At 37.1% G+C, this 23,386-nt stretch overlaps 1 protein-coding gene across 4 annotated transcripts in view; it reads right to left on the bottom strand.

The window, feature by feature from the left end:
- LOC109425583 (casein kinase I) overlaps positions 1–23,386 on the bottom strand; it is a gene marked incomplete at its 5' end in the record, with an annotated part of 119,480 nt that overhangs the window by 5,332 nt on the left and 90,762 nt on the right. For 3 of the 4 annotated variants that reach the window (XM_029873779.2, XM_029873796.2, XM_029873793.2), the window contains 1 exon segment: positions 11,990–12,096. In XM_029873779.2, coding sequence (XP_029729639.2) covers positions 11,990–12,096 — 107 coding nt within the window. 4 annotated transcript variants of the gene reach the window in all.

The raw sequence follows: 23,386 nt of genomic DNA, 5'->3' as shown, positions 1-23,386 counted from the left end.
CTCTACAGACACCATGAGCGTTAAAGGGTTAAGGAGATTTCTTCCAGATATTTCATCGAAAATTTTTGCAAAATTTATGCAATTCTTCCAAGAATTCCTCCAGGATGTTTCTGGAATTCTTCCAGGGAGTTGGTTTTCCGGGTACATACTACGTGAATTCTTCCAGCGATTCCTTCGAATATTATTCAAAATATGTTCCAAAAAATTCATTGATTTCTTCTAGATATCTTTAGTGTTCCTGTAGGAATTTATCCGGGCTTCGGAGGTTTATTCGGAAGATTATCCAGAAATTCTCAAGACGATTCCACTAAATTCTACTAAGGATTCCTTTGGTATTCCACCCATGGATTGCTTCTTTAATTGTCCCATAATTTCCTCTTGAATTTCTTCTGGGTTTCTTTGAAAAATTGCGTTTAAAATTAGTAATCTGGATAATTCTCAAGAGATTTGTTACTGAATCTTCAGAACATCCGCCACATTTTTTTATTCTAAAAATTTCTTTGTGAATTCTTCTAAGGATTTCTGGAAAGATTCGTACAACGTGTCTCTGACGCCATCCTTCAATTTCCTTAGGGTGTTGCACTTGAGCGAAACAAAACAAGGGAAGATTTTTTTTATGGCGCAAGCCCTTCACGGCAATTCGCTGCAGAAAAGAGTCACCCAACATGTCTAGTTTTCATTTTCGTCATCGACTTTTCTGCTCGGAGGGCGACGATTGTCAGCCCTGCCTGGCAGTATTCTTGAAGGCGATCCTGTAGATATTCATAAAATTATCATCGAAGGTGTCCTTGAAAGAATATCAACCGGTATTTTTTTCCTAAAGAAAACTAGGAAAAATCTGAGGAATTTTCGAAAAAAAAACTAGCATTATTGAAAGCTTGTGCTCACGGACGAAAATGTGCACAGGAAAAGGTGAAACTGAAAAATGTTATGACACTTTTTTCCATGACATTTTCCAACCCGGCAAACCTACACTGACAATTGTAATCATTTTTGATACACTCAAAAAAATCCAAACGTCGATGCTACGTGAAAAATCACGTAAGTTCTCGTTTTAGTCACTCAGCTTAGATTTACCGGACCCACTTGACACTCATGTTGCGCCTCAGTTAACGACACTGATGTTTTTAGTAAGAGCTACGTGACTTTTCACGTAGCATATTTCCGGCTGAGTTTCACGTCAATGCTACATGGTTATTGGGTGAAAATGAGTGCTCCACCACCACTCAGGAATGTAAACAATAATTTCTAACCAAACATTTTAGTTAGCAAGTAACAACAGCAGTCATCACTTTGTTTTCTTGAATATATACAGGTATTTTTGTAATTATTTGTATATTTTTCGTGATGCATTGCCAAAATAACGTTGAATTTCAGGTACCAACAGCACTGATCACAAGCATCAAGCCATGGAGACCAGATTATGCGAAGTTTTAGTGGATTAAAAGTCATTCGTACTTTTTTGTTACGAAGTGCTGAAATTTTTTTATTCTTCAAATTAAAAGTGTATATTGGTATATAATGGAAATATATGTACATATTATATAAAAAGTTAACAATTTTTCTTTCATACAAAGATTTTGGAAAGAAAAGATAATTAAAAGAAAAACTGGCAATTGATAATGGTCTCCAGTAAAATTCATCTTAACTTCCACGTAGCTGTTACTTAGTGTCTTAGTGACCTTGAGATACCAGGCATTGAGTTCCGTCACTCACAGTTCACGTATCTGTTATGTGGAAAGTGCGATGGAAAAAATTTACGTATGTTTTCACGTACCATCGATGTGAAGAATTTTTGGAGTGTATGCAAAGTAACGTTGCCTAATCAATTGTGGTTAATGTGTCTAATTGTAAGATTACATTACCCATTACTATATTTTTTGAAACATTCATAGACGTCAATTTTTGGTCCACTATTTTGGAGTTTAGTCCTGGATGTCTACAGCACTTACACAGTTGATTTCAACTATTTTTTTTCCTCCCCTGTTGGGGAAATTAAGCCACTGCGTCCAATAGGCTGAACTTTTGTGGCATGATTTCAACTATAATCTATGATCCCTTTAAAATGTGCCAACTATTCCAAAAGTCTTTTGGGATTATCCAGACCAATGAAACTACTCCAAAGCACTGATCTTTAGATCTACATTTGTGACAGTAGTTGTTTATGTTGCATCCAGTAATTATAAAATCAATCATGTTCACTTGATCTTTTAGAAGAGCTATAGGCGTTGTTTTATTTATGTTTATATGTATTATGTGTCATTAGAGTTTATAATTTTCATTTTCAATGACTACAATCAAAGACATCTGTGTTGGATATTAAAGCCTATAGGATTTATAATGGTCATGAAGCAAGCTAACAGGCTTTAGGGGGTGGCCAAAATGTTTGGGAAGGCAACTTTTTTTTCTATCACAAAAAAGTTCGCCATGCTGTAACTTTTCATAGAGTGCATCAAAAAATCTCAAATTTTAACTGTTTATCAACCTGTTATATGTGCATCATTGGTACAAATTTGAGCTCGATTGGTTAACCTTTCACGAGGTTAGAACCGTTCTCGTAAAACACAATTTTTTAAATAACTTATTTTTGAACTGTCACATTTCGAACACCGGTGAACCGAATTGAATGAAATATTGTACGTTTATTAACAATATAGGGTAAGTGTACCAATTATAGCTATAGTAGCAATTATTTGCGATAGTTAATTTTCACCCTTTAACGATGTAAATCAACAAGAAAAATTTTGTGAACAACAGATCACGTTCACAAAAGATAGTCGCACTCATTTAAACTCCACATTTTCCTAAAATCATGGTAGAAATATGTAAATCATTTTCCTTAAAATTTCGGCTTCCTTGCATCCTTTTTCGCCATGGTGTACCAGTTATGGCTAACCCCATAAGGAATGCATGCAAATAGTGCTAAAAGGAACCGAAGTTAAAAAATGCAACCAAAACTGCTACAGGGTTCCTATCATTGGCACACGCTGTAATCAATACTAAAAGTAGTTTTGGCTCCGTTTCCATAATTTTGCTGTAAAGTATGGAAACTAAGCTGTCTTTAAACTTAATGATGACATTCGATGGTCTTTTCGTTGTTTTTGCATAAATAGCTTTCCTTAGGTATTTGATACACGCACCCTATTAATGCTTCCCAGTTATTAAAACATACACACCAAACGCTTTCAGCAATATTTTGCTGAATTTTGCCGAGCTGAAGGGTTCAGCAATTTTTTTTGCTGAACTTTCGGCAAAGTTTGCTGAATTTCAGCAAAACGTTACTGGTGATCAGCAGAGTTTACTGAACAAATCAGCAAAATTTTGCTGAATTTCAGCAAAATGTTTACTGAAACCTCCAGCTCGGCAAAATGCAGCAAAATTTTGCTGAAACCGTCAATCGATTTATGGTGTGTTGGTACTTTTTGAGCGTTGAAAAAGAGATATCATGGATTGACACTTTTTGCATCTTTCTCGAAAAAAAAAAATAAGTTGTTTACATCAATGTCATTAAATTTAAATTTTGATATCCAGAAATTTTCAACTTCTGTTCTCGAGATATCTCTAGTCAGATGCTTTAGAGCCTATCTGGATTAATGAAAAACACATTTGACGAATTTCGCGCCAACTCGACCAACAGTTGGCAGCACCCTCTCAGAATCGAACGAAACTTTGTGGGCATAAACAATAGGTCTTTCTAAGCAACTTTGCATATTTTGTTTTTCGAAATATTTCAAGAGTAACATTTGAAGACAAGGTTGCAACCATTCATTTGTAAACATTTACATTCATTTGCTATTATCTCTGTTCAGAAGCATGCTATCGAAAAACAATGTATGGATGAATTTAACCTTGTAGTTTTATCTGAAAGTTTGCCGAATAACATTGGGGTCGCATGTAAATTTCATTCGCGCTGTGGGAAGTTGCCTTCACAGCTCGCTCACGACTTTGGAATGCGTGTGCGACCCCAATGTTATTCGGCAAACTTTCAGATAAAACTACAAGGTTAAATTCATCCATACATTGTTTTTCGTTAGCATGCTTCTGAACAGAGATAATAGCAAATGAATGTAAATCTTTGCAAATGAATGGTCGCAACCTTGTTTGAAGAGGGCCTAATTTTTTTCATAGATTTTTTTCAAATCGATGTAACTCAAAAATGACAAGACCTACAAAAAAGTGTTGTAAGGCGCACTATCGTGAAATTTCATGAAGTTTTTAAGAAAAATATCTAAAAAATACAAAATTAATTCCTACACTAAAAAATAAAGGTTTTAAAAATTTAAATCGATATTACAAAAAACCCTATGTTTTTAATTCAATGATTTTTTTCTGGAGAAAGGTATTTCAATCACCTACATTTTCTCCAAACAATGTTGCTGTGACATATTTAAGGGAAAAAAGTTTTTCTAACAAAAACTTTTTTCATGTCTACATTGAGTGAATATTTTTCATCGTGTTTCGTGCCAACATGGCCATATATAGGTTCAGCAGCCACTCATCAATCAATGAAACTTTATGGAAGTTCAAAAAATTGTTTAAGAAGCAACTTTGCATAATCTTATATTTATCTAGACTAACATTTGAAAAGGGCGCATTAGAGTGACCCACACTTATATGAAAAACATAAAATTCAAAAAATGCCAAGCCTTACCTCCTGCATCAGTTGTTTTGGTTCCCAGAAGCTACGTTCAGCATTTGAGCAAAATCGATTTAGTCTAAGGGGTGATACACATATTATGTCACGCAAAATTCGACCTTCTTTAACCCCTCTCTCCTCTATGTCACGCTTTGTGTATTGGACCTCACGATTGTTTGTATGTGTCGTCACGTTTTGCAAAACCCCCCTCTACTCCTAGAGCGTGACGTAATTTGTGCATGGCCCCTAATGGGGCGCTCAGCGAGCATGAAGTTTGTATGGAAAAACTTGGCCAAATGTATGTAGAAATCTTAAGCTTTTGATTTTTGCCGCTAGGTGGCGCTGCAAGTGTTCAATTCATAAAAAAATAATTAAAAACCTTAGCTATTATTCTTGAAGGTGACGATATGCCAAACAACTTTATCGAAGACCGCAAAGTGATCCGAAGCCTGTTAAAAATTTATACTCTAGGTAAAGTGAGGTGAAACATTATTGTCGTTTTTCCAATACATGTAAAGGAATATCAATAATGAAATTCCAATGCTTCGCCTCACTGACGGATCACTTACGGGTCTTCAACAAAGTTGTTTGGCATATAGTCACCTACAATAATACCAATGTGTTTATTCACGCTTACAGTGCCACCTAGCGGCAAAAATCAAAAGCTTAAGATTTCTGCATACATTTGGCCAAGTTTTCCCATACAAACTTCAAGCTCGTTGAGCGCCCCATTAGGGGCCATGCACAAATTACGTCACGCTTTAGAAGAGGAGGGGGCGAGGTTTTGCAGAACGTGACGACCCATACAAACAGTGGTGAGGTCCTATATAAAAAGCGTGACATAGAGGGGAGAGGAGGGGGGATGAAAAAGGACGTATTTTGCATGAAATAATTTGTGTATCATCCCTTAGACTAACTCGTTTTCGCTCAAATGCTGAACGTAGCTCCTGGGAGTCCAAAACAATCGATACAGGAGGTAAGACTTGTCATTTTTCGAATTTTATGTTTTTAATATAAGTGTGGGCCACCCTAATACGCCCTTTTCAAATGGTAGTCTAGATAAATGTTAGATTATGCAAAATTGCTTCTTCAACAATTTTTTATAGATCCATAAAGTTTCATTGGTTGATGAGAGCCTTCTGAACCCATGTATATATGGCCATGTTGGCACAAAACACGATGAAAAATATTCACTCAATGTAGACATGAAAAATGTTTTTGTTAGAAAAACTTTTTTCCCTTAAATATGTCACAGCAACATTGTTTGGAGAAAATGTAGGTAATTGAAATACCTTTCTCCAGAAAAAAAATCATCGATTTAAAAACATAGGGTTTTTTGTAATATCGATTTAAATTTTTAAAACCTTTATTTTTCAGTGTAGGAATTAATTTTGTATTTTTTGGATATTTTTCTAAAAAACTTCATGGAATTTCACGATAGTCCACCATACAACACTTTTTTGTAAGTCTTGTCATTGTTGAGTTACATCGATTTGAAAAAAATCTTTGAAAAAAAATTAGGCCCTCTTCAAATGTTACTCTTGAAATATTTCGAAAAACAAAATATGCAAAGTTGCTTAGAAAGACCTATTGTTTATGCCCACAAAGTTTCGTTCGATTCTGAGAGGGTGCTGCCAGCCCCATAGAAGGGTTGGCGCGAAATTCGTCATTTAGTAATTTTTGTGTGCTATAGGGTGTCCCAGAAAGTATGGGCACAACTTTGCATCTGTGCCATTTGGGAATGGATGCATAAACAAACCTTATTTTCGCACATATCCTGCCTTAATAATTTAACATCAAATGCCAATCATTAAAATTTACATTTAACTCTCCGTTTGAAAGCGGAAGAACATTCCCTAAAAGACCTTTTAAAGTTTCTGCACAAATTGCTTTATTTTTCAATAACACCGCTTAACAAATTGTTTCCTACGCATAAAATTAAGCTCGATAAAAATTTCAAAAAATATTTCCGTGTATTTCTACATGCATATCTATTATACAACCCTTAGTTTGAATCGAAAACATATACTTTTGAACTTAAAAAAATAATTTTAACACCAAAATCGATATTTTTGAAAACTCGTTTTTCTAATAGATGAAAACAAGCTTCTGAATATATATCACAACATGCAAAAAATTACATTTTAATTTCACTATAAGTAAAATAGATGCTCCAGCTTTATAAAGTGTAGATTGAATTATTTTTATTCTCGTTAAAACATGTTTAAAAACTCGAATGTCTGTGGGCATGTCTTACCCAGAAATAGAAAAGGCGAATTTTCCTGTTTTCTCAATATTCTGAAATACCCGTACGCACAGGCAAAACATATTTTTATAAAAAAAATTCAATCAACCATCTGAGGAAACATGTTTTCGAATATATCATCTGAAAAAAATTCGAAAAAAATGTTTCAAATTTGGATTTTTGGCAAATCTGTAAAAAAGTAGTTTGTGCAGAAGTTTTGAAAGATGTTTTTCCATTTTAAACATTCTGCATACAAAAACCCTTTTTAATGTATAAACTTTTTACAGTTATCAATTAAAATACCTTGAATAAAAATACAAAAATATTAAAATAATTGTATTTTGTATATGAAGTGAATCAGACCTGAATCACTTGAATAGGAATATGAAATGAATCAGATCTGAATCAGTTGAATATGTTATGAACCAGACCTGAATCGACCTGAATAAGACCTGATATATTGAGATATGAAATGAATCAGACCAGAATCACTTTAATATGAATTGAAGAACTGAACTTTCTATCTTATCTGAATCTAATTGAATACGTGAACTTTCTATCTTATTGGTATAATTTGGTCTTTTCTTGTTATGCTTTATCTTAAGATTAGGAAACAGTGTAGAACAGTCCAATCAGATTCAAAATGTATCTTTTAATCAATAAATGACATTAGTTCTTCAATGCAAATTAAACAACTCACACTATTGAACTTTTACTAGATAATTTGGTGAGCTCGTTCCAACAGAAGGCAGCTGAGCATTCTACCACTGAACCACCAAGCTCGGTCCATACTAGAGTTTTTAAATATTTATGGTATGTGGGGGCAAGATGGGTCAGTACCGTTTTCAACCGTACTATTTATTTTTTGAATCTTTCTATAATTTTCCCAGATGAACGACGTGGATACACAAAAAAGTGATATATTGTTTTTAAAATTCTTTACGTTCCTTACGCAGAGAAAAAATAAAATATTTTTTCGTTATACTCCTTATGCTATACATTCCATATAACTACGTGTAATGTGTAGACGGGGCAAAATGGGTCACCCTAATTTTTCGGTATGTTTGCATAGTTTTTAAAAATGTTTTATTTTTCATAGAAAGGCTATTATGTAACCTACATTATCGAAGCGACTAGAGCGCTGAAAATTTGTGAACATATTTTTAATATTTTTCTACAAAAAATATAAGTTTTCAAAGTTTTTTATGGCTACCTGAATTAAAATATTCTATTTCTGAGAATAATCTACCGATATGTTTCAACACTTTTTTCATGTAATCTGTACGTATGTGAAGCTTAGATGTATAGAGAAAAAATAGAAGATCTAGTATTTTTGTTGGAGAAAAATCGAATTTCTGATAGCTGACCCATCTTGTCCCCGTAGAAATGAGGTGCGGCAAGATGGGTCATGTTTTGACAATTGTTTGTCAAGAAGGAGGTTTCAAACTGTATGACCTTTCTATACCCTTATATCATAGCTGACTAGTGTATCTGGAAGTCGTGATAGAAAACAGAGAAATGCTATTTATATTCAGAATGTTATAGGGATCCATTTCTTAGGTGATCCATCCTGCCCCCACTTACCATACCTTCTATCTAAGCACCAACCAATAATGATCGAATTTATACCTGCACCTCGCCTCATGGCCAATTTGGTATCAATTACTAATTGAGGGGGTTAGAAGCAAAGAGGTATAAGTGACAAAAACCCACTTTCGAGTAAATGAGGTTTAGAGTTTTCCACCAATGTTTCATCCCACGTATGGGATTACAAAATCGACCTAATTTTCAAAGATTTATTGTAATTTTCTTAATCATCGTAAAAGTTCCTGATAGCTTGAAATCTGAAGAATTATTTGATGCGTTCAGCTCAAAATCGATGCCGTTGGGCCCCTCAATTTTGAAATAAGCTACCATATTATGTAAAACTCATATTAAGCCACCAAGCGGTGATAGCGCCTTTCTCGTGCCTTCGAAAACTCATTTCAATAAAACTCAAAGGACATGTTGAGTTGATGAATATCGCACTTTCATACGTTTAACAAAATTTCATTACATGGCACCGGAAATCATATCGTTTATCTGGCTTTTGATGTTTGAGCCCTGAACTCTTAAAAAAGCCACAATCTTGAATTTGAGCTGCCATTTTGGTCCACCATCTTGGAAATTCTGGTCGCCATTTTTGGACTCCAGACTTCTCCATAGGGGCTGTCCATTAATTACGTAAGGGTTTATGGAGGGAGGGGGGGTTCGAGTAATCTTACGCGCCATACAAAAATATTTGGGTTCTCATACAAAAAATCTTACAAGGGTGGGGGTGTCGAAAAATCGCAAAATTCTCCTTACGTAATTAATGGACAGCCCCATACCAGATAGAATCATATTAAATAGGTTTGGTTTTGAGCCTAAAACTCTATTGAATAACAGCCATATAAGATATTGGACCGCCATCTTGGTTATTCTGGCTGCTATTTTCGGACTCCGGAAGGATGCCAAATATACACAATTGCTTAACCTTAAACTCCATTAAATAGCCGCCATCTTGAATTTGGAACCACCATCTTGAATTTTAGTTCGCCATCTTGGATGTTCTGGTCGCCATTTTTGGACTCCGGACATCTTTCCCATGCCAAATGTACCCATATTTTATGGTTTTAGCACAAACAGACGTAACACTTGCGAAATTTCCATCGACCACGCTTTTAACGATCTTTTTAAATACAGGTATTCTTCGATATAACGTACCCTCGATATAGCGAATTCGATATAACGTACATTTTGCTTCGATATAACGTACAACATTGAATTTTTTTATTTCTCCTAGGAATAACCCTTAGATAAACTACGAAATCACACAATTCAATGCTGTGTTGCAGCATTAGTCGTGTTACCCAAAATTAGCGCAATTGGGGGAAAAATTAGTGTACGTTATATCGAAGCAAAATGTACGTTATATCGAAGCACAAAAAACGAAAATTGTTTTTCGTGAAAACTCATGTTTTTTATTATTCATTTTGTGAATTTGACCGAAATTATTATTTGGGGTTTATATCTCGTCGAATACATCAACACTAAAAAAAATTAAATTTCTCTCTGCTTCGATATAACGTACACTTCGATATAACGTACAAAGAGAAAACTTTTTTGTACGTTATATCGAAGAGTACCTGTATTCATAATTGTGGCTTTCACAACCAGAGGCGCGCTTATCGTTTTTCTCTGAGTGCTGCGAATAGAAACGGTTTTATTTTTCAAGCTAGCCAACACACACCTACACACTTCCGGTACACAGCTTGTAAACATGCACGAGCGTTCAATTTTCTTGCAATCACCTTTTTCAGCTCGGTTGTCAAACACGCCGTCGCGACGCTGTTCGGAAATGGTAAACATTGTCAATCCACCATTATTCCAATTTTGTTCTCGTGTTCAAAGTTTATTATTTTCCACTCGCGATGGAAATTTTGATGGAGGGTTGTAACAAAATTAGCTAAAATAGGCTCGAAACCATGTTTATCCTTCTCCTCGCTTTCCAACGGCTTGACAGCGGCAAATGAAGAAATCTTGATAACAATTTTGATTATATCCGCAGCACTTAGATAACAATACTCTTCAATCAATCACAAAGGTTCAATACGGTTTAACATAACCTCCATCTTCAATGTTTGGCTCCCGCTGAGAGAGCATATTGAGTCTGTCCGCGAGACTCAGGTTTATCTTTGCGTTTGACATTTCACACTAATGCCTTCTGTTGACGATATTGCACAATGCAGTGTTTCGTGAAACATTTCCAGCAGGTGATGGTAGAGTGAATTGGGCGATGGATTGTCGTAGGTGTTACGTCTGTTTGCGGTTTTAAGGTCTAAAACTCCATTAAACATCCGTTATCTTTAATTTGGAGCCGCCATCTTAGATTTTAGACCGCCATCTTGGATATTATGGTCGCCATTTTTGGAGTCCAGACATTTTCCCTTTACCAAATATACCCATATTGCATGATTTTAGAGCATAAAACACCATTAAACAACCACCATCTTGAATTTGGAGCCACCATCTTGGATTTTAGACCGCCATCTTGGACATTCTGGTCGCCATTTTGGACTTCGGACAACTTCCCCATACCAAATACACCCATATTGCATGATTTTAAAGCCTAGAATTCCATTGAACAGCGGGTATCTTGAATTTGAAGCCGCCATCTTGGATCTAGGACCGCCACCCTGGATATTCTAGTCGCCATTTTTGGACTCCGGACAACTTCCCCATATCAAATGTATCCATATTGCATGGTTTTAGGGCTTAAAACTCCATTAGACAGCCGCCTTATTGAATTTGGAGCCGCCATTTTGGATTTTATGCCGCCAACTTGAATATTCTGGTCGTTGTTTTTGGACTCCTGACATCTTTCCGATACCAAATATTCCCATATTGCATGGTTTCTGAACCTAACACAATTAAACAGTCGCCATCTTGAATTTTGGGCCGACATCGTGGAATTTCTGGTATCCAGTGTTGATTTCCATACAAAATTCGTCAACCAGGCTAAAGGTTACAAAAATTGTGCAGTTTGATGTGGGGCTTGGTTCAGTTTTATTTACGGCCAGTTCTACCGGTGCTGGTCCGGATCACTGAAATGACCGGAGTTATGGCACGCCTTGACCGATCCGGACCATTTTCAATCGTTTTTTGAGTGAACATATAGCCTTTCAGTGCACTATGGTACGAGAAAGGCAGATCAGATGCTTCCATCTGATGAGGCCATTTACAAAGGTAAGTTATCTGCTACCTTTTGGCTATTTTTCGTCTGATATGACGGGAATTAGGGTATATGACGAAGAAGATTTCTTACCTACTTTTCGCTTCATATTTTAATACCTGTTAATAATCAAGTATTTAATTTCTTGTGTGATTTTGGTCATGTCAAAATATAGTATATTTTTCAACCAGAAATGCTGAAACCACAAACACTTTAGAACCCAGCGAGATATTCTTTTTATTGCACAGGAATCGTCCGACGGTAATTATAAATAGTCAAATATTCAATACACGGATACTGTTAGAATTAGAACTTCCACATTCGGTAATGAGAGAATAGTGTTAAGGATACTCACTTTGTTTCATCGACCAGTTCCACTTCCGGCTGCTGCGTGATGGGCGTGTTCGAATGCCCGGCCGTTGGATCATCGGCATTCAATTCTCCGTTGGTTGAACTTACGACCTGTGCACATTTGGGGGGTTTGGTTTTGTGAGTGTACATTTGTTGTGATTTTTTGGGGTGAACAAAACAAGGGATGTTGATGAATTTGATGGGGATCAGTATGAAGTGAAAAAAGTTTAGGATCGGATTCCAGGAGAAAGGACAAAGGGGAAAATCGGGAAGAAAGAAGAAAACAATTTGATTAGTTCAATTATAATTGACGATGGTCACGAGTTAATCGTGACGGACATTGAAAAATAAATCAATTCACTACTAAGTACTGGATGTAGAGATTGAAAGTGGTGTGGGTATATCATACGGTAATTAGCGCCATAATCTACAAGACTTGGGTAAGTGTTTCCAGTGTACAGTGAAAGTTATAGTGGGGTTATCAAGCCAAAGTGTGTTACTGAGTGTAGTAGGTGGTTGTGACTGTATAGCAAGAGTGTTTCAAGAAAACCAGGAAATCGGTGCGTTATGTAGCTCAGCTCGTGGGGGTTGGGCAACCTTTATTTTTCGGGCAGGGTGTGGCTCAGTACTTTTTACAATTCATTGCACCAGCAAAGTGTGAAGGTTTCCAAATTTAAATGTCCTATAGACACACAATACACTATTCGTAAAACTACAATAAAAATGTTATAGTAAGATTACAATCAAACAGTAGGAACAATCATTACATTCCGTGTCCTATTCATATGGTAAATAAAAATCTCACGATATGGTTACAACTTGCAAATTTAAATAATAAACTATGCTCCAGTATTTTCTGGTATAAACAACATACTGTAATACATATTTTTGAAGTTCTGTATATTGTATTGTGAAATATCCACTTACCATATGTTTACGATTACCTAACCATAACCTGTATTGTTATTGTATTATTTTCGCATAGTAACTTTACAGTAATGTTACAAAATAGTGTACTGAATCTCTATTTGGAACATACACAATAGGGCGGGTCAGTGAGTTAGGGTGGACGGCGGCTGTGTGGTGCAAAGTGAATTCCATTACCAAAGGGGCTCAAAACATTCTCTACTCGGCGCGGCCCCGACCGAAACAAAATCAGTAGTGTGCAGTGAGAAGGCGTGTGGTTTCAATCTATCTTTCTGTACATAAATTAAGGGGACTCATTGTTGCCAGGTCAGATTGAGAATTTGAACGAAAACGATCGAAAAAAGAAACGAAAAGATAAAAATAATGATTCAACTTCAACGAAAATGACAAACTGAGGGGAAAAATGAGTGATTCAGATTGGAATTTATCGGAGAATTAGGTTGTGGCGTGACTGGCAGATATTAAAAGATCGATTTAGCACAGTCGAACAAAAGCTTCTAGGCGAAAACGCCGATTTCGGGAACTCATTCCAATCATAACATCGCCGCCTCGAGCAAAGCGTGAACTGTTCGCGCAAAGTCCGCAGCAAACGTGTTTTCCACGATAAGAAGCAATCAACAATTCTGTGTGTTCGCTTCACAGAGCAAATTCTGTTGAATCAACAATTAGCAGTCAAGCAAGCAATTGAATCCATGCTGGTGCGGGAATGTTTAGACTTGGGTCATTACTCTAATCAAAACGATGGAAAATAGCACGCGACATGGAAAATGACCATTCCTGGGGAAACATGCCCATGATGAAGCGAGACGTGCAGGGAGTTTATGCTAAATAGTGTGAGGTGAAAATGATACGAGAAGCAATAGTGAAGTCATGCCAGGGTTGGTGATAAACGTTAAAGCTACTAGGTGGTTATGCTACTGGGTATATAAGCTATTGCCTTTTATGGGGTGTACTGAGTCGAGTTAAAAACAGATTCATTTTCAGTCTACAAATTCATACTACGATCGTTGAGAAACACATGTAAATTTACAAATTGTGCAAGAAATTAAAAAAAAAATGTATCCAGGTAGGATTCCAACCGACAACTCTTGTACGGCTAGATGGAGGTTTTATCCACAAAGCTATAATCGATAAATCAAATTGAAGTTCCGTTGAACTTATTTCAGGAGAAATCCTATTTCATCACATGCCATATAACGAAAAGGCACGCAATAAAGAGTTTCTAATCCATTTCAATTCATTTCAGTGTTAATCATAATCTGCATCTCTAATGATGGGCCAAATCGCTTCTAACCGGCTAAACTAACCACAACGTCCCTCATATCAAAGCTCCAATTCATGACAGGTGTCATAGCCAAGAACGGCTTCCGGACTGACATTTTACTTGGCAATCCGTTTTGCCATACAGCGAAGCTTTTCTGAAGGAATTAAGGTGACCATGCATAACAAGTGGCATTTTCCGACATTAATACCTCAACCAGGTGAACAAATCATTCGGCTGGCTGATGGTTTGGCTGGATCCTAATGAGGTGCTTTCACCCTTGACCATTGGTCAATCCGTTTCCCATTCCGTTTGAGTGAGTTACACTGAAGGGCAACTTTCTGGCCACGCGCTTTGATGTCTTAATTTATCCAAAGGCTCTGGCTGCTGGTCGCTTTTTCTGACATGATGGATTGCTGCCGGTGCCTCTGAAGCGAGCAATGTGCGAAAGGTGCAATATTTGTAGGTATATTTCTTGGAAGCTAACTGGTCGATATGAATCTCGTGAACCTTCCTAGCAGGTTAAGTGGGAATTAATTGATCATGAAAAAGGTTAGCAGTGGTTACCGTTGAGTGTTAGATAGATGAACCGTATAATGTTTGTTTTGTTCATAGCTTAGTTTAAACTTAAAATTAGACTCAACTCAAGGGTTCCAAGTCTAGAAAGAATAAGCAAGGATTAAAATAAGGAAATATTAGGTACTGATGATCATATTCATCATACATTCCTCTAAAATCTTTTGAATATAATTCGACCAAATGGCATTCGGTCATACGATCCATTTGGTCAGATGGCATTCGGCCAAGTGGCGTTCGGCCAAATGGCCGGACAACCATTTAAAGTAACTAAAAGTTCCGCTTCTCATGACAAAATGCACTTTCAAGAACCACGAAGTTCGGGTAAAGTGCCGAATGAAACCTTCTGGCTGCTTAAGAAGCTAACAAGTGCCTTACTGGAACTTCGCACATTAGTTAGCCAGTCAAGTAGCTTGGAAGCTGTTTAAGATGCTACTCGGAACTTTGCTGGAATTTTCAAGTTCATTGAGGTAGCTTGAGATGTTAGGGAAACAGTTTTTGTCATTTTAGCGGAAACAACTTTATACGCAAATTGCATCACATTGCCTACCAGGTTCAAACCGACAGTCGCTATGTGAGAACCATACACTCTATCCAAACACCACAATTGAGTTGACTTGAATGAATACTCTGTCAACAACTAGCTGTGCACACCACTTGTACAGTAGCAAAGTTAACTTAATCATTGCAAGCTTCTATAGCAGCGTAGTGGTACGGCAGCAGGTTATCACGCAGGAGGACCTGGTTCAAATCTACAAAAGGAGGGTGTCATGTAATGTAATTGGTATGTTTCACGCAATACTAGCAAACAACACAGATTGTGATGAATCTGAAAGGATCATTTTCTTTTTTTACACAAGAAGTTCCATCAGAAGCTGCTTAGAAGCAGTGTTGGTAAACTCACACTCAAAGCACACTCATGAATCGCTTCCTGCGTGAGCAAACTCGCACGCGACTCTGAATAATTTTCTCACGCACGAGTTTTTCATGCAAAACCTCGCTCTCACGAGTCAAGCGCCGAAATCTCATTTGCTTGTAAAACGAATTTAAATCAATTTGAACGACATTCATTGTTGTTATACGCTTTTGTTCTGTCATGCAATCCAAAAAACTTCGATATAAATAATAAAAACACCAAGAAATAAACTGCCGTTCTAATCATATCTGTACCATGTTGTTTTTCTACGCATACTGTCTCACTGCTCTAACTTAAGTTCTAGGGTGCGGGCACCGGTTTTGGCCAGTCTAAGGGAAATCATTTTTATAAAAATAACCAATAATCCTATGAAAACAATCAATATGTCAAATGAAAGGTTTCAATCTATATTTTGAAGGAAAAATGCAGAAATCAAGCCAATACTTGATTTTTGTATTAAAAGTGGCACTGGCTAAAATAGAAGCACTGCCGCAGTTTTGGCCATATTGTTATGTTTGGTTTCTATTTTGGCCAAGCACGTGTATTTGTTATGGTAGTGGCCAAATTAGAAGCACCCTGGCCAAAATAGATATATGGGAGCTGATTTTTTAAGGAAATATATTTTTTTCTTCCAGCTTTTAATCGAAATGTGTAGTTTTCACAGCTGTAATCATCATATTGTATTAGTATCTACTAGTAAAAAATAAATTTACGCCGATTCAGATTGCAACAGCCTGAATACCGCACTATGGCCAAAACTCCGGGCTGGCCAAAACTGAAGCTTCTACCCTATCTTAAAATCAATGTCAGAAAGATGCTTAACGTTATCGTGGAATATTTATGTGTGATGCAAAACGGAAAAAATATCAAATCAACTTTAAATGGCTCAGTTATTGAGAAAAACATGGCTGGAATGCAAAACAACATGGGACAGATATGCTTAGGAGGGCAGTAAAGCAATGAGTGAAATCACGAGTTAACTCATGCATGATGTTTTCGGCGGTGAGTTTGGCGAGTCAAGAATCGCGCATGAAACAACTCAACCATGAGATTTGAGCATTTGAGTTTTTACCAACACTAACACTGCTTAGAAGTCTATGCCGACTTCCTTATGTGAACTTCCAAGTTCCGAAATTACCTGATGAAGATGCTAAGAAAGCTAAAGAGCAACCTCCATAAAGCTGCTCAACTCATAAAGTATTCTTTTATCTGAACTTTTGATCTCTTCGGAACATTTGTTGGTGTATTTGGATGGAATTTCTAGTAAAAATTATGGTAGAATTCATATAGGAAAGACTGCCTTTTCTACTGTTTTTTTAGAAACTCCTCAGGATAACTCAAGAGATTCCTCCAGGACTTCTTTAACTATTTTTTTTTACAGGACCATCTTCTCCCCATAGAGTAATTCGAAAAAATGGCAGAAATTCTATAGAAGATCTTGGTAAAAAAAAGTTCCTTCAATACTAACTTTACAAATGTTTTATCTGCGGATGATCCTGGATAATACCTGATCGTGAATAAAACTTGCAGACTCACCATCTGTTAGTTGATTCAATAGCAACGTACGAATCAGTGAAAAGAAAAGAGCTTTTCAAATGAGAAATGATCAAAATCAAATATTCGGAACGCAGACGAAGTGTCTACCTCGTTTGTGACTTTGGATGGACTGAAGCAGGGTTGATGATCTTTCAAATTTTCTGTTAAACATTGCACTCGAAGGAGCGGTTAAGAGGTCCGGCGTGCAGAGGAATGGCTTTGCAGACGAAATTGATATCATCGACTTCGATCGTAGACCAGTGGAAGATGCTTATGCTCCTCTGAAGAGAGAGAGAGAGAGAGACAGCGAGGATAGGCTTGCCGATTAACTCTACCAAGACGAAGTACATGATAGCGGGTAGAGACAGAGGTAGGGCTAGTGGTGTTTTTATTCCTTGTTGGGTATATAAGTCACTGCGACCAGTTTCAGATCTTTTGTGACAGATGCCAACACGGTGGTACAGTTCGGGTTCTATCAACCCCTTGTTGAACCTTATTCTTTTAGCTACAATTGCCGGACAACGGCACAACAAATGCTCTGAGTCTTCTGTATCTATGCTGCAAAAGCGACATACATCATCTTGAAGTTTTACAAATAGCTTAAGATGATACCGGCTTGGGCAATGACCAGTTAGAAGGCCAGTAAAAGAACTTAGATCTTTTTTAGAAAGTTCTAAAAGTTTACGAGTGTTCGAAACGTCCGGTTTTATAAAACGTTTCGACTGCCTCGCAAACGTGGTGTTTTCCCAAATGGATTTTATTTTCTCATGTTCTCATGTGTTAAACTTAACTCTGAGAGAACAACCAGACACACCACAAAATGGTTCTGGTCCTATGGATTGATGAGACGATCCAAGTCCTGCCTAGTGGTGTTAGTGATGAGGTAGTGATTGATGGGGATATGTTTGAAGTAGTTGAAGAATTTCTGTATCTTGATGCACTTCTGATTATGACGTTTCCCGTTAAGTGAAAAGGCGTATTGCAACTGGAAACTGGAGGAACATTGCCCAAGACCGACCAAGATGATGCACTACTATACGCTCACTCGGCGTTAGAGTAAAGTTATTTTGTAGTCGACAAGGCAAGGTAGGTAATTAGTAGAGTTAGGCTTCACTTGAAGGCTTCTAAAATTCAATTTTAGTTTTTGGAAGTTCTTTTACGAATGGGTTTACAAATTCAGTAAGAAGTTCCAGCAGGTATTCTTCCAGAAATTCACTCAAATTAAAACGAAGGAAATGCTAAAAAACCGTTAGATTTATCCAGAAGATTCATAGAGAGCTCCTCTTGGATTGGATTTTCTATTAAGCTAGAGCTTGATTGGGCGCCACTCACACAAGGAACCAATGTGATATCTACCGGGGGTTAAGCAGACATCTTCAGTGTGTTAGTATTGGTTATCTTATTAGACGAAAATGGCGCCTGCCACGCCAGGTTGCTGGTCAATGTGGGGAAGGGAAGGGAAGTGATGATTGCAATCGTTTGTATCCACAGCATAGCTCTGCGTCTGCACAAATTCATGCGGATTTCGGAGTGTTGTTGGTGGGATATGGTTGGCAAAGGGTTCACACATTGATGCGTGGATGCCAGGCGTAAGGTGATAGATTACTGTATTTATTAATCTGAAGATGATGCGGCACAGTTCGCTTGATTGCCTAACTCGTGGGCGTTATATGATAGATTGATACTGTGCACGGCTTTTTCAACCCGTTTATGTTCTAGCGATTGCTATGAGCATGTAAATACTTGAGATGTATATATAGAGAGGAGAGAAAGTATATAGAATATGCAAAGTAGGAGGAAAGGGACGGGCCAGGGATTGAACCCAAGACCTCCTGCATAAGAATCAGAAGCGGTAGCCACTAGACCACCAAGCCCGTCTACCTCTTGGATTGGATTTTCTATTAAGGTGACTTACTGCATTTCTCCAGCAGTTTTTCCCGAAATTCTTCCAGGCATTTTCTAAGAAATTCCTCTTGAAGTTCTTGATAAACTACTCCATAAGTTTCTCCGAAGATTCCCTAAGAAAATGTTCTAGGCATTTCACCATGCGTTATATTACGTTTGAACGAACCCTAAGGATTCTACATATTCAAAGATTCATAAGGCATGATTTGATCAAGATTTTTTGCAGGATTTACTGCAAGGAATTACCCATGGATTCAAAAAAAATTGAGGATTCTTCTCCAAATATAGCTTCAAAGATTCTCCAAAAATCCCTCAGAAAATCCTTCAAACATTCCTTCTAAAAGTTTTTTTTTTTCTCAGGTATTCTTCTCATGATTCTACCAAGAATTACTCCAAGAATTTTTCTCCAATAAATCCGTCAGTTTCCGATATTTCTCCAATAAATCCTTCAGTTTCTATTTTTTTTTAAATAAAGTTTTCGGATTTTTTTCGAAGATTTCCTAAAGATTTATTTTTGAGATTTCTTCAATTATTTCTCCATGCACTTCTTCTAAGAGTCATATGTAGATTCCCTCAGAAAAATTCCCGGAATCACCAGCATGAATTTCCTAATTACAAATTGGGAAGAAAATATGTGAATCATATGAACCACTAAGAGAATTACCAAGAGAATCCTTGGCTAAATATTTCCAAAATTCCTTGGGTTATTTCCAGAGTTCTTAGGATATACCACAAGAATTCTTAGGAAAAGTTGCAAGAATTTCAATATAAATTGATAAATCGCGAGACTGAATTTTTTTTCTGATTCTTCAGAATAAAGCACAATACATAACAAAAAATAATAATAATCAAAAAAATTACAAGGAATAGTACTTTTCTTGGAATGTACATCAGAATTCGCCAGTATACACGGAATCGCATAAATCCAAAGGCATAGTTGAAATGTACTGGGACGAGAAGGTAAAAGCGTAACGCACAGGAAGAATTTCTAAATGTCTTTCTATGAATAAAAACATAAAAAAGATATTGTTAACTGGACTCTTATGAGAAATGGCCTGAAATTTCTAGAATTGAATTTTACTGACCCGTTCGAATCATTATTATTATTTTATCATAACGTGCCTTTTCACCTCGAGCGAGTTTGCCACGTGAAAACAGAGATGGGAATGTTCCCATCGTGAAGCAACTCGCAAGTGGAAAACATCAAAATACAACGGTTCCGAGAGTAGGCCCTGCGTGTGCTTATTCGCTCCTACCTGGTTCGTGAGTAAAAAGCAAAACCCTCACGAGTATTTATTCGCGAAACTGCAAAAATGTGTCTTGATTTGAGGATAAATGTATGTTTTCACCATAAAAAACGGCATGATATTATGACTCGTTTTGCCGTAACATAGCCGGGACGTTACGTTGTGGAATGATATTATGCCGCATGTACTCCAGACTATGACAAAAGTTTACCAAAACATAAACCTTTTTCATGAAACTAGTCCTTATCGCTTATGACTTTGGTTCCATCGGCAAAAATAGTAAACTGATAAATAATACCACAGACAAACAGACGTCTCACTCTACTCACTTCTCATCGTTACCCTTTTTAACGAATAGTTCAAATATTTTTTAATTCGCAAATCTCTCGGTCACGGCGCTCGCATCGTTTTTGTACCTGTTTGACGTTTGCTTACTACTGCCACCTACTGAGTGGTTTGCGTAACACAGCCTGGTTAGCATTGGGCGATTATGTTTTCGTGACGATGATTTTTATCGCAATTTGTTCCAAGTGATACGTCTGTTTGTCTGTGATAATGCCATGTCGCACTTAGTGATTGGAATTAGGCACCTTCATAGAAAATGACAAAGAATATCTTGTCTGGGAAGTATCAATGCTGCTTACAATTTCCTCTTACTGCAAAAGATCCTTAAAAAAAGATCCTCACATGACACTACTGTTCTGAAAAACATAACACTGTAAACGTATAGTGGATAATACGTATAGAATAATTAGATGACAACACTTTTAAAAGTTTAAAGAATACATTGGTTTACCACGAAACATAGTCAATCGGAATGGGCATGAAAAAAACAAATGGCTTCATATGTTTGGGTAAAGAGTATGAAGCTCGCACGCGTTTGATTTGTTGCATGGATTTATGTCACTGTTTTATGGTTTTATGACTCCGCAACATGGTATCATGTGTTAATGTTTGACAAATGAAAACAAGACAAGGTTTATCGGCCTTTTCATTTGACGTCTAAAAACAGCTGATTTTGGGGGCCTTTGACAGTTCTCCTATGGAAATGGCAGTTCAGTGAAAAGGCCTATTGTAACACCTTTGGTAACCATGTTATGAAAAGGGTTAGAAATATTTATGATCATCGCCGTTATAGTTATGATCATGACTCCAACTCATGATATCATAAAGTGGAACATTTCATGAATTTATTACTTTTTTGTCATGATAACGGAAACGTATTTTCTCTCGTCTGGAGAGTCTGAAGTACTGTGTTATGACGGAGGCTTAGTGGTATTTTATAAAATCCGTATTTGATACAAACTGTATCTCATTACTCAAGATCTTTGAGATTTGTGCAAATTGTATGACTTTCCCAGACTTCTACAAAACAGATTCATACAATTCGACTGAATGATTTTCCGCTATGTTGGAAACATTCCAATTTCACAAACTTGCTTTGGAGATAAGACCTCAAGTTAAAAGAGCATCGTTTAATTTGAACTGTTCTCTTATTGGTTAAATCATAGCTCTAGCGTACACGAAGTTTTATCGAGTCCGCTTCAAGCTACATCGACGACGGAACGTACTAAGCGTAATGAGGGATGTAGTCTAGTTGGGTGAGAAAGAAACATGCAAAATAAACTAGGCAATCAAATGAAACCTTTGGCAGAAAAATAAAATCTAAAGAATTATAATCCCAAAAACCGCAATCGTACAGCAGCGGCGCTAATTTGCATAACATGCATCTTACTACGGAGTGCATAATATTGCCTGTATGTCGTAAATTGCCATTACAGCTGCTATTCGATACATTTATCCAAACATTGAAAGATTGGCTATCTAGCAAGCTAGTCGTTACAGGAGGAGGGGTTCGAACAGCAGAAACTAAGTATTAGCATGTCTAAGGACTACCGCTACACTTGCTATTGCTACACAGGTGATCATGGTGGAGGGAACGTGAGAGACTACGTGGACGACTACGTGGAGGTACGAGTTTTACGGCTACAGGGTAAGTAGAAAGAACACCACTCATCAAATACCTTGAAATTAGTATGTAGAGCATATCAAGGCAAAATAGTAGAACATAAACGACCAAAAATAAGATAGTCAGCTGCGGTGGTCAGTACAGTACGTACGTACGGGTGGGTTGGAATGGGTGATGGGTAGTAGAAGTAGTAGATTATTTCTATTTTCTTTTCGACGGTGGTTGTGGGGGGTCAATGAGAGACAGACGGTTTGGCAGATTTGAACGTGGTTACAAAACTAAAAGAGTCACATCCCGAAAGTGATGACAAACAGTGGTGGTGTGTTCGGCGTTTGGAGGGAAAAACTTCAAAACAGAAAACTCGAACGGAACCAAAAGGAGTTCAAATGAGCAAATATCTATCCATCACACTGGGAGCTGGAGTCGATGGCAAGGCGGAAATTTAAATGGGTATGAAAAGCTTCAGTGGGGAAACATAAGTAGGGGGAAACGGAAAGGGAGCTGTAACATGGAAATGACAACACCGAAAGATGAACTTTTGGTTTGCTAGGAACTTTGCGGCAACAACGGCGAAGACGAAGGTTTTGTTGGATCATAATGGGGAAAAGGGTTTTGCGACCATAGAACTGCATAGACAAAAATAACTTATATTAGAAGGTATAGACACAGACAAACAGACGTAACACTTGAGAAATGTCCATCGACCACGCTTTTGACGATCATTTTGAATTTTTATAGTTGTGACTTTCACAACCAGAGGCGCTCGCATCGTTTCTCTATGCGTTTGACGTTTTACACTAGCGCCTTCTGTTGACGATATTGCACAACACAGTGATTCGTGCAACTTTTCCACCAGGTGATAGTAATGTGAAGTGGGCGATGGGTTTTCACGAAAATTGTTCTAGGTGTTACGTCTGTTTGTCTGTGGTATAGATTTTAACCTTCCTGATGCATTAAAAAAATACACATTATACAGGTAAGGTAAGGGGTCAAAAAAGATCCATTACTTTGAAGCGCTCACCAAATTAAATTTCTGATCCAATTTTCGTTCTTTTGGCCTTTCT

The sequence above is a fragment of the Aedes albopictus genome, chromosome 3, assembly GCF_035046485.1.
Source record: "Aedes albopictus strain Foshan chromosome 3, AalbF5, whole genome shotgun sequence".
Taxonomy (NCBI): Eukaryota; Metazoa; Arthropoda; class Insecta; order Diptera; family Culicidae; genus Aedes; species Aedes albopictus.
The sequence above is the reverse complement of the archived record's forward strand: the minus strand, read 5'-3'. Positions and strand labels throughout refer to the sequence as shown.